The 12,728-nt window shown below is 44.6% G+C and overlaps 1 protein-coding gene across 1 annotated transcript in view; it reads right to left on the bottom strand.

Annotated features, from left to right (window-relative positions):
• LOC148903084 (ERC protein 2-like) overlaps positions 1-12,728 on the bottom strand; it is a 189,666-nt gene that overhangs the window by 67,033 nt on the left and 109,905 nt on the right. The window contains exons 12-13 of the mRNA XM_088996190.1: positions 5,794-5,955; positions 703-761 (exon numbers count right to left, since the gene is read on the bottom strand). Coding sequence (XP_088852316.1) covers positions 735-761; positions 5,794-5,955 — 189 coding nt within the window. The 3' untranslated portion in view covers positions 703-734. The remainder of the gene's footprint in view (positions 1-702; positions 762-5,793; positions 5,956-12,728) is intronic.

Below are 12,728 nucleotides of genomic sequence, written 5' to 3'. Positions count from 1 at the left end.
TTACTTTCTGTCTGACTTTTTGTTTTAAACAAGTTCCAAGAAAACCAGGATTTTTTTAGCAAGCCTGTAATGGAGGCATCTTCAGTCCATGGGGGTGGGTGCTTTGATATAAAACTCCCACAACAAAATTGCCCTTTATGACTCTGCATTCTTCATTTTATGCACTTTCAGCTTGCACTCTTAAAAGACATCATGACTGTTCAGTGTTGTACTGTAATTAACTACCCCACACACGAAAACACAGCGGGGTGGGGTAGTGCGGTAACATTTTACTATGGGTGAAAAAAGGCAAGACTTGGAGGAGACTGACTTGTCCATCTCTGGTCTGTGTCACTTTGTCATTTTTATCACCAATGGACCCTGGCACAGACCCACATTAGGCTGCTTAGCACATTTAGATCTAATAGCACACAGTTACCTATATAAACCATGCAGACAGTGAATGGAAAGCACTTTGAAGAACCAGCACATGTACCTTCACCATAAAGGCAGCCATTAATCCCTGAATGCTCTTTCGTCAACTGAAATTCATAAGCAACGGGAAAGGTGCGGTTATACTCCCTTTGGCACAGTTGGGTAATGCTGTGGGTACTGCGGTTGAATCAACATTGCCAGTGATTATGCGACTTTACTGCCGGCCATTGTGTAGAATATGATCATGAACAAACCTGGATAGAAGAATACACAAGTTTGGGTACTCACTTTGTATGTAATGGTCCAACGTTGTCACTGAATCATGCCCAAATGCCCTCTTCGTCCTCCTGGTTATAAAAAAGGGGGATACATCATTGTCAATGAACAGTTTCAAAAGCACTTTCATTGCACCATGTGCAAACTAAAACATTTTTTTCAAGCTGCTTTTGCATATTGTCACATTCTTTGGATTTAGCGGCTGTGTCAAGCTTGGGAAGCTCACCCACTCGGCAGTTGCTAAAATGGTGTTTGTATGCAATGTGCTAGCCAGCCATGATGCTAAATGCTAGCGTACAGCAAATGGCTGTGACATACCCCCTAAACAGAACCAGACCTATAATGACTCATTCTGGCAGGTCAGACACACAGACAGACACCCTCTCGCACATAAACAATCATGAGTGCCCTGTGCAATTTCTCACAGATCTAAAGAAAGCAACATGCTTGGACCGTTTTTTCTTTAACAAAAAGGTTGTGCAATTCATGTATTCATAAACACTTGAAGAATGTTTTCTATTTCCTTCAGTGAGTGCTGCTAAGTGTCTGGCAGTGGAGCTGGCACGGCTAAACGACAACAACATGGACACAAATACGCCTTTCAAAGCGCAAACTCTTCTTGCTAAGCTATGGCGCTGAGCTCTATCTCAAGAGGATAAACACACTTCCACTGCTTATCTCCATCAATTATATTTCACCTGTACTTTGAACATTCATACTGTGGGTGTAGGTACCGTGATGACTGACTGCACTGGAAAAACAACCCAAAAAAAACAATGGCCGACAGAATTTTGTGTTGTCATTCTCAACGAAGAGGGGCCAAACACATTTGTATCAGTTTTTATTTGACAAAAGAAAAAAACTAAGCCACTTCAGAAATTGATGGTGGCAAGAAGAAAAAGGATGAAGTAAAGAGTGGAAGGCCATGTTGAAGAAAAATAAAGAGTAATTCATTCGAGATGAAAGAAAGAAATAAAAGGAGGTGTAGAGTTTTCTATTTGGAGGGAAAACAGTCTGAGTGTGGGGGCTTCTGTGACATTCAGACTGTGTCACCTGACATACCCTATCAGCACAACATGCACGCACACACACACACACACACATACACACACACACACAAATAGTCGGTTCTTCGGGGCTTTGTCCTAACCTCGGGGTGAAAAGGCAGATATGAGGAAAGGTCATTTGGCGATAGGCTGACCCAGACATGGGCAAACTACGGCCCGCGGGCCACATACGATTAGGCTTTTTAATCCGGCCCGCCGAATTTGCCCAAATTATAGTAAAAACAGTGTCTGAAACTCATGACAAAAAGTTAGCGGACAACAGGGCAGATAACTGAAAAGTTGCCTGCCCCATTTTTCACTTGAAGCACAATGAGACAACTAATCACATTAAAAAACATTGTCACAAAGTATAAAGTTTTTTTTTTTTAAATCAAGAATGTACCTGCTACAAATGCTACCTTGCTTAATTTACGGTAAATGTGCATGGCTGTAGATTTTGCTGCAGTAGTCGATTGTCATTGTGGTGCAAAATGCAACATTTGCATTACTTCCTACGATCCACTAAGCCCCTTCCATAAGTCTCACGAACACTTTACAGTCACGGTTTAATGTAAATTTACGTTTTGTAGCGTCATATATGTTCTTAGCTTCTTTTGAATCTTTCTTCTGGGCTGAGGTTCGGTGCATCTATTTTGGAAAATGACATGCTATTGCACGACTTTATAACGCTTGCGAAAGTCCGGAAGAAAGAAGCAGGCTTCTGATTGGCTGCCGTGCCGAGTATGCAAATTTCAAATGCAGGTAGCCTATGTCTGTGTGCTCGGCGACAGTACACGTGTATTGTTTGCGCGTGAAGGCGAGGGCGTCAGTGGAGAGTTTGTTGAGCGCACGGTCAGGACAAACCATCTATGATTTGGCGGAATTTAACACAAGTAGGCAGTGACGTGCAGTCAGTGGAGGCAGGTGAGGCAGTGCCTCACCTGTCATCATGGAAAGCTGTCATGGAAATATCAAATGAAACAATAAATTAAACAGTTAGATGTATTTAGTGATTTTGTACTTTAAAGTTCTTGTCCATTTAACTTCACCGTTTTAGGATTTTTTTCAAAATCGCTGAATTTTCACATTTACCGTTCAAATACGAAGTAGAGACGAGCAGTGACGTCATTGATGACGTCAGTGCCTCACCAGCCATGAACGTCACCGCACGTCACTGCAAGTAGGTATTATTGAGCTTGAATATTTCGTTGTGTAATAATATGTTTTGAATGTTGAAAGTGATTCCATTTTTCAATAAATGTTGATTTCTTTAACTTTGCCCCTTCAATGAAAACTTATTAAAAACAGACGCAATCGTGATAAATCACAGTGCATATGTTATTTTAATCTATTTCCATTTCCTCCTCCAAGTATCTGCAAAATAGTATGTAAAGGCCATATTCCTTGAGACAAATTTATTAACTGATCAGGGATATTTTTCACATTTGAAAGACAGTTAATAAATTGGGTTGTAGTGTTCTTACTGTGCTATGAGGTTTGTACACACTACATTTAAAGGACAACCGGCACCATTTTTTTTTGTTTCCCACTGACATCAGAAAAACGTTTTATAGCATCTAAAATACCCAAATCAGGCAGGTTGATATTTTTAGTTAAATGAAAAACACCAATAAAAATGACTTCAAAATGAATCCGGAAATGGCCAGTTTCAGAAGGTCCCACCCCCTTGTTCGTGACGTCACGCCAAGACGTCTTGCCTTGCTCGAGAATCAAAACAATGGCTTCAGATTCGGAGAAGATGTTTTCTTGTTACTCATCCAGTTATGAATATAATTCAAATAGTTCTGAAGAGGAAAGCATAAATGTTTTCAATTGATTCAAGGAGTCCTCCCATATCAATTCGAGCCGTCAATGACAGAAATGTAGCACCCAGAAAATGCAGAAGATTGCGCCCAAGCTCCGTTGGAAATGGGCTGATTTGTCAGCTGGGAATTTGTGTCAGCGAATATCAAATAGTTTTCGTGGTGCAACACACAACAATTCACTATGGCATTATGTATGTGTTTTCCTTCTAATTTCGCCATCAACACGGATCAACACGAAGTTTTCAGACCAAACAAAGTACCCAAAATGCATTGTGTGTCGCTTTCTCGGTCAGGGGCGGTCCAAACGTGACGTCACATGGGGATCGTCATCAACTCGAAAACAAGACTTCAAGAATATTCAGCGCAAGTCTTAAAACATAAACTATAGCTTTATGCTGTGGAATCTTTGTAAAATACGCTCAGTCGAAGTCATTTGAAATGATTTTATAAATTATGGACATAACTTGTCCGGAGGCGTCGGTTGTCCTTTAATGCTTTAGGTTTAGCCCAAACACTCCCTCCAAATGCTCCTGGCCCGGCCCCTCTGTCAAATTTTAGAACACAATGCGGCCCGCGAGTCAAAAAGTTTGCCCACCCCTGGGCTGACCCCTATCAAGACCTTCTCTTGTTTTAAAATATGGGTGCTTTGCACAAGAGGAAATGTGAAACAATAACAACTATATAACGGGGGCTTTGGAATCAAATACTGACGAGAAAAATGTTGATGAAATTATATTTGAGATAGTGTCACTAATTTGAATCAAGTTAAATGAGTCCAGATTTAACTTGCTCCTGTATGACAAATAAAAATGTATATTTAAACTACATGTTTTCTTGCAAAAGAATAATCAAATCAAGGAATCCTGAAAACATACCTTACCGTATTTTACGGTGTATAAGGTGCACCGAAGTATAAGGCTTACAACCAACGAATGGTGTATTTTGAAATTTCTTCCAAATATAAGGTGCACCGGAATATAAGGCGCACATTCAATGAATGAAAAACATTTACGAAATATAATATACAAATATATAAAAGTTCTCCAAATATAAGGCAAACCACATTATAAGGAACTACAGTAGCTGCTGGGGTTACGCACTACTTCTACAGTTGGTGGCTGCTGACAGGATTTGCAAGACCTGTTGTGACTTAATATGAATTCACATATAAGGCACACCTGTGTATAAAGTCATCTTTTGAAGAAAGGTTTTAGGGTACGCTTCATAAACCGGAAAATATGGCAATCCATGAATCGCTATTTCAATAAAACTATTTGATAGTGTAGATGATCTTAAATATACAGCACAGTCAATCTGTCTATGTGCAAGGCAGATGCACATTGCTGTCAAGGTAACGGTTATCTGCACGACATATCATGTATAATAATATTATAGAAGAAATCATTTTAAATCAAACTGATTTAGATGGACACATTCATAACAATTCTGTGATCAATTACACAGCTCAAACCTGGAGAGACGGGTTTCGGCAGGTAATCCCCTGTGCAGATTTCATTTGATCTAATTGAGACAGCAGTTATACAATTATGAAATCCATTTTGAAACATTTGCAACAACATTCAAAAGCAGACACGGGTATTTCAACTCGTGGAAATCCCCAGGTATTCACCACAACCCGGCAGACAATCACACATACTTTCTCTTCACGGTTTGGACTCCAACGTGATAAAGGAGTTCATAGATTTGTGATATTCTTCACCTTTATACATGATTCGATCATCGGAATATAATCTAAAGCAGATTATTTGAATGTATACAAAAATGTTAAATTTTTTTGTCCTGGCTACACACACAGTTTGTGTTTACATAAATGCAGAAAGTGATGAAGACACTAAAAGTGTTAAAATATGTCATGGTGATACGAAATACAGTGTAATCCACAAACAGACACGCAAACTTTTGCTTCAGGTGTGTTTGGTACTGATTACCTGACAGAGAGTAATTGGTCGTGTGTGTGTGTGTGTGTGTGTGCGCGTGTGTGTGCGTGCATGTTGTGTTGATGGGGGATTCATGACTTCAACTAATTCCACTGACAAATCCCAAATAATCTGATTTGGCTGGGGCTATCGACTTTGAGTGAGAGGAACACAGAGAAGCGGTGTTGTTGTGAATGATGAGGGAAAATATTTGAAGACAGCATCTTATGTCCTTTTGTGGTAATAAAACGTAACTTGACACTGATGTTCATTGATGTGGGTTTTCAAACTGACCTGCTCCATAGGGGATCTGTGGTTGGCATGTGGGGGCCCTCTTGGTAGGCTTCTATGATGCATGTTCCCAGAGTGCAAGTGGACGGAATGGTGACGGTGATGTTGAGGGTTGATGCGATCTTCCTCATAGTTATCGGCCATCATCTTCATTCTGTTCCGTGCCTGCCAAAATTAAAAAAAAAAATAAAAAATAAAAAAAAAAAATGTTTATAAGGTTGATGATGGGCCTTCTTGAGGTTTGAACATGTTGAAAGTCATCAAGAAGGTTCAAAGAAACAGTGCTGACAACACTTGTCAGGTGATGGATGGGCTAGTTCAGAGTGTCTGATGGAAACAGCATAAGTCTGTCAAATATTATCCATTTCACAAAGTACCACTTAAAAGGATAAGACAAACGACAGTATGGAAAGTTAGCAAACATACAAAGCCTGAGGCTGGAGACGTTCTCACACTCGAAATTTTGCTCAAATATCAAGCGTTCTGGATGGCCAAAAATGGCATTCCTAGCATGTTTGTGTAAGAAAGCATTTATTCCAAATAGGCTGTCATTCTCCTCACATTTTTGCACTGAAGAGAGATAACAGTCTGCACTGATGGATGTTAGGCTGACTTGTGCGAGGCTATCTACAAGATAGGCATAGATAGAGTGGGTGCAGATGTAATGACAGGTTCAGCTCAACATTTTCTCCATTGAAAATACTTTTTTGAGGATGGACTTCAAACCTGTAGGTGCAATCATGTTGAGGGTGAAGAGTATTCGAGGGAAACACAACGTATGCTATGCTATTCAAAATGGCGTGTGGACATTTATTGAAATGAGAGTCAGCCTTCAAGAGGCTACAGATAGAAGGTAGATACAGCCTCGGGGACCCAGCAGCTGAGATAAGCAGTGAGTGCCTAATGACTGAGGAAATGAAGCAGGCAGGATGACAAGAGAGGATGCGGGTCATATTAAACAGCTTGGCCATTCAAATCAAGAAGGGCTACTTAGATAGATAAGGCAAAAATCTCGACACCGTGGTTAGGGGAAAAAGGATGAAGGGTAGGATGTGTGTATATATATAAAAAAAAAAAATTCCACGTCTCACCCACCATGGGTGGTGTCTGTCCCCCATTTCAGCTCGGGTCCTCTACCAGAGGCCAGGAAGCATGAGGGTTCTGCGCAGTATCCGTGCTGTTCCCAGCACTGCGCTTTTCTGGACCGAGATGTCCGATGTTGTTCCCGGGATCTGTTGCAACCACTCGTCGAGTTTGGGGGTCACTGCCCCGAGTGCTCCGACCACCACAGGCACGACTGTCACCTTGACCTTCCAGGCTCTCTCCAGCTCCTCTCTGAGCCCTTGGTATTTCTCGATTTTCTCATGTTCCTTCTTTCTGACGTTTCCATCACTCGGGACCGCTACATCCACGACAACGGCTTTCCTTTCCCCTTTATCTATGACCACGATATCTGGTTGGTTGGCCATTACCATCTTGTCAGTCTGTATCTCTCTGATACAGTACTATGGCAGGGACGGAAACCAGACTGGAATTGTTTATAAAGGTTATTGTGAGTGAGGTGAGAGTGAAGCTGGGAGGCAACAGTTTTTTCAAGGATTTTGGCAATGAATGGAAGATCTTTGCTCTGTCATTCTCCACCACCTTGGGAGGTGGGAGATATATATATATATATATATATATATATATATATATATATATAGTAAAGTCTCGTTATATCGATATTCAAGGGAGTCCGAAAAAATATCGATATAACCGGGACTATCGATATATCTGACCCTGTTTGCATGTAATTTTCTCCGTGCGTGCATAGAAATACTATCGATATAACCGGGACTATCGATATATCCGATATCGATATAACGAGACTTTACTGTATATATATATATATATATATATATATATATATATATATATATATATATATATATATATATATATATATATATATATATTTCTAGCTGTCCATCATAGGTGATGAGGACGCTTGCTCCCAGGGAGGGGATGTTGGGGCAGGGGGCTTAGCGACGATGTCGCTGGTGCCACTTTTCATGGGCATAGAGCCCAATCCTTGAGCCGCAGACACGTCCGCAGATGGAACATGGGAGGCCGGATGGCAGGGGGGTACCAGCCGCCCGCTGGTGCCGTTGAATGCGTCTCTCTAATTGTCTGTCTATGTGGATTTGATGTATTTTAGAGACTATCCTGGCACAAGTGGTCTGCCAGGTTTGTCGTTCTGAGGCCAAAGCTTCGAGCTCCGTGATGTTGATGTTGGCTCGTTTGAGGAGGTCCCTGGTGTAGTCCTTGAGGCGTCGCTTTTGCCCCCCCTGCAGAGCGCTTCACATCTTTCAGCTGTCCATAGAGGACTTGGCGGGGAAGACGGTGATCGGGCATGCGGATGGTGTCTCCAATCCACCGAAGGTGTTTTTTTGCAACTGCTGCTTCCAGGCAGATGGAATTTGTGCGCTGAAAGATGTCTGAGTGGGGAACTCGATCTTCCCAGGACAGGCCAAGGATCTTCTGCAGGCTCCGGATGTGGAAGGCCTCAAGGGTAGTTAAGTGCCGGCGGTATGTGGTCCATGTTTCTGCCCCATAGAGGAGAGTGGACAGACATACTGCGCTGGATATATATATATATATATATATATATACACACACACACACACACACACACATAACATACATACACACATACATACATACATACATACATACATACATACATACATACATACATACATACATACATACATACATACATACTGTGATGTCACGAGAGGCTGCGTCCTGGAGGGCAAATACATCCCCCTAAGATGGCTCCCCCCAGAGAGAGTCTTGGCCCCATCTGGTGGAAGGCAGCAATTAAGACCACACACCTGCAGCTGATCAGGGCGGGATTGGCAGGCAAGGATCTTAAGGCAGAGAGCCTCTGAGTGGAGCTTGGGGAAAGACAAGCTCGATTGCTGTGCTCTGTGAAGAAGTTGATTGCTGCGTGGAACTCATTGCCAGTTGGGACCACACGACAGGACACTGGATTTGGACTTTGCTAAGGTGGCTAGGCTACATGAGGAGGACGTCAAGAGGGGTGAGGCCTAGAGACTCTTGGAAAAGAACTCCGTCTTCAGTTTTACCTCAGAAGAGACTTTATTTTGATTTAAGTATTGGAAGAGACACTATTCAAACCTTTGTTGCTTGTGAATCCCCCCTGAAACCTTTGATTAAAACCTTTGTTTGTATCCAAACCTGTCGTCCATTGCACTTCTTGTCCTGTCCCGCTGAGAGCCAGCCTCTCATGATATCACATATGGTGGTGGATGTGGGCACTGGACAAACGTTAGTAAGTGCATGGACATTGATGGTTTGTGTCATGGTTTTTCTAAATTGAAAATATCCTCAATTACAAAAAAAAAAAAAAAAAAAAAAAGAGGACATTTTGAAAACCCTGCTTGCAAGTCAGGAAGCCCAATATCAGGCCAATTTGGCTCTCCTGGAGGAGCAAAGGAGAGCCAATGAACTGAAGGCAGAGGAATTGCTCTTGCAAAAACAAATGGTCGCCAAGAACATGCCCCGGGTGAAGGCGGGGGATTTTTTAGCCAAGATGGGGGCGACGGATGATATTGAGGCGTACCTGCATACATTTGAAGCAACAGTCACTCGAGAAAAGTGGCCCAAGCAGCAGTGGGTGGGATTGCTTGCACCCTTCCTGACAGGGGAATCACTGAATGCTGTCCTGGACTTGACCGCAGACAGAGCAGAAGACTACGACTATTTAAAAGCTGAAATTCTCAGCAGACATGGGCTCACCAAGTTCGGGATGGTACAGCGCTTCCACACCTGGACTTTCCAGCCAGACCAATCTCCACGGGCACAGATGCATGAATTGGCCCGCATCGCACGGAAGTGGCTGGAAACGGAAAGGAGCACGGCCGCTGAGGTGGTCGAGGCCATTGTCGTGGATCGCTACTTACGAGCCCTGCCCTATGAGGCGAAAAGGATAATCAGTCAGCAGTCGCTGACTACTGCGTGTCAAACAGTGGCAGCGGTGGAGCAGTAACAGGCCACAGCGGAGATGCTGCGAACGACCAAGAGGCAAACCGGCAACACATCCCCACCCCGGACTGAAATGGCCCGCCCAAAGTTGCCCAAGCCCGCCAACACAGCCAAGATTGCTCCAGGTGGTGCCAGAGGTCCACCCAGGCAGTGGCGGACGCCCAGAGGCACCGAAACCAGACGATGCTACAGATGCGGAGAGACGGGACACATCACATGGCAGTGTGGAAAACCAACGGAAGAGTCCATGCCGTCCGTTGACTCTTCCAGTGCCCACCCTGCTCATTATGCCTCCCTCCTGGGGGGGGAGTGACAGCTCACTAACAAGGCCCCCCACCTGTCCGGTGACAGTGAATCAACAGGATGTTGAAGCCCGGCTGGACTCCGGAAGCCTGGTCACCTTGGTGCGCCAAACGCTGGTCGATCCAACCAGGTTGTCTCCAGAGAAAACCCTTCCAGTCTCCTGCGTCCACGGAGACACCAGAGAGTACCACACTACTGAACTCACCATGACCACAACCAAGGGAATCATCCGCACGGTAGCCGGTGTGGTTGAATCTCTCCCTGTCCCCCTCCTGATTGGACGCGACTGCCCGGCCTTTCACCCACTGTGGAGAGAAACACAGGAAAGACTGGGCCGACTACCTCGGAAGGGGAGAGGTAAGACGCGTGTAGTGAATACCCAAGCCTACCCCTCTGATTCACTCTCCCCAGCCTGTGCTCTCCTAGGGACAGCAGATGCACCACCGGAGACGGAGTCTGGCCCAGAGACCGCCGAGGAAACTCCAGCCCCAGAAAATCTCCCGGCTTCCAGTAGTGATGAGAACCCAGGGACTCAGAAGCTGCCTCCTCTAACAGGCCGGTATGGTACAGTCCAGTTACAGGATCCTACCCTTGCCAACGCCATGAAGGTTTTAGAGGATGTAGTACTGGGGGAAAGGACAAGCCCCACATACCCCCATTTTGCGGTTGATCGGGGGCTATTATACCAAGTGACGAAGCAAAATGATGAAGTACGTGAACAACTTCTTGTACCACAACCACACCGAGCTACAGTACTGGACTTGGCACACACACACCTGCTAGGGGGACACCTAGGGGTCGAAAAGACAAAAGAGAGAATCTTGCAACGGTTCTTCTGGCCAGGGGTGCACAAGGATGTGGAGAACTATTGTCGTTCTTGCCCTGAGTGACAACAGGTGGCGCCCAAGCCCACATACAGAAACCCGCTCATTCCCTTACCCATCATTGAGACCCCTTTTCAGAGGCTTGGGCTGGACATAGTCGGACCTCTACCAAAAAGTGCTAGGGGACACCAGTATATTTTGGTTATGATGGATTATGCCACTCGGTTCCCAGAAGCTGTTCCCCTCAGAAAGGCTACCACAAAGCAGATCGCAAAGGAACTGTTTGCTCTCGCCAGCCGGGTAGGGATCCCAAAGGACATACAGATCGACGAGGGAAGCCCCTTTATGTCCAAGATCATGAAGGACCTGTGTGCCCTGCTCAAGGTCAAGCAACTGAGAACCTCCATCTACCACCCACAGACAGATGGATTGATAGAACGATTCAACAAGACACTCAAGGCCATGATGAGGAAAGTTATCAAAGAAGATGGCCGAAACTTGGATCAACTGCTCCCGTACTTGCTGTTTGCCGTGAGGGAGGTACCACAGTCTTCTACCGGTTTCTCACGCTTTGAGTTGTTGTACTCTTACAGACTCCGGGGACTGCTGGATATCGCCAAAGAGGCTTGGGAAGAGCAGCCGTGCCGACAACGTACCCTCATCGAGCATGTGGGGGACATGCGGGAAAGGATGAGGGCCATTTATCCAATAGTGCGAGAACACATGGAAGCGGCCCAACGACAGCAGCAAGCCTCCTACAATAGACCTGCCCAGCCTCAAGAGTTCAGCCAGGGGACAGAGTGCTGGTCTTGGTGCCAACCGTGGAGTGCAAGTTCCTGGCATCCTGGCAGGGGCCCTTTAAGGTCATCGAACGCGTGGGGGAGGTAAACTACAAGGTGAGGCAACCTGGTAAGAGGAAACCTGAGCAGATTTATCACGTTAACCTCCAAAGAAGTGGCATGCCAGAGAGGCGCTGTTTAGTTGCCTACCCCCCAGCGAGGCGAAGGAACCGGCCAGAGAAGACGTCCAGATGGGTCCAAATTTGTCCCCACACCAACGCCAGATGACCCTCGAATTGGTTGAGCGTAACCAAGACGTCTTCTCCTCCATACCTGGACACACAGACGTGGTGCAACACGAGATACGCACCATGCCTGGAAAAACAGTACACCAGCGTCCATACCGTGTGCCAGAGGCCCGTAAGACAGCTATACAGGAGGAGATCAGGAAGATGCTGGAACGTCTTCAGTTTTACCTCAGAAGAGACTTTATTTTGATTTAAGTATTGGAAGAGACACTATTCACACCTTTGTTGCTTGTGAATCCCCCCTGAAACCTTTGATTAAAACCTTTGTTTGTATCCAAACCTGTCACCCATTGCACTTCTTGTCCTGTCCCGCTGAGAACCAGTCTCTCATGATATCACAATACATACATACATACATACATACATACATACATACATACATACATACATACATACATACATACATCGGCACACAGATCTGAAAATGGCATCCAGGCCTCACTGTGAATTGAGCCATATGAAACAGATCCAGATGGCACAACTCCGAAAAAACAGTGCAGCTGTTGGTGTAAACATCACAGCTCAGCCCACAGCTAAACCTTGGGTCAAGCCCCACCTAATTCTGAAGTTTAACCTGATTAGTACACAACGACATTAACACATGACTTCAACGACACAGCTGAGGCAAATCTTGAAAAAGTATTTCCAGTGCTTTCCTCAAGCCTCGAATCAGA

This window comes from Hippocampus bargibanti, linkage group LG01 (genome assembly GCF_051943395.1).
Source record: "Hippocampus bargibanti isolate YZ-2025 linkage group LG01, ASM5194339v1, whole genome shotgun sequence".
Classification (NCBI taxonomy): domain Eukaryota; kingdom Metazoa; phylum Chordata; class Actinopteri; order Syngnathiformes; family Syngnathidae; genus Hippocampus; species Hippocampus bargibanti.
This window is presented reverse-complemented; position numbering and strand designations above follow the sequence as displayed.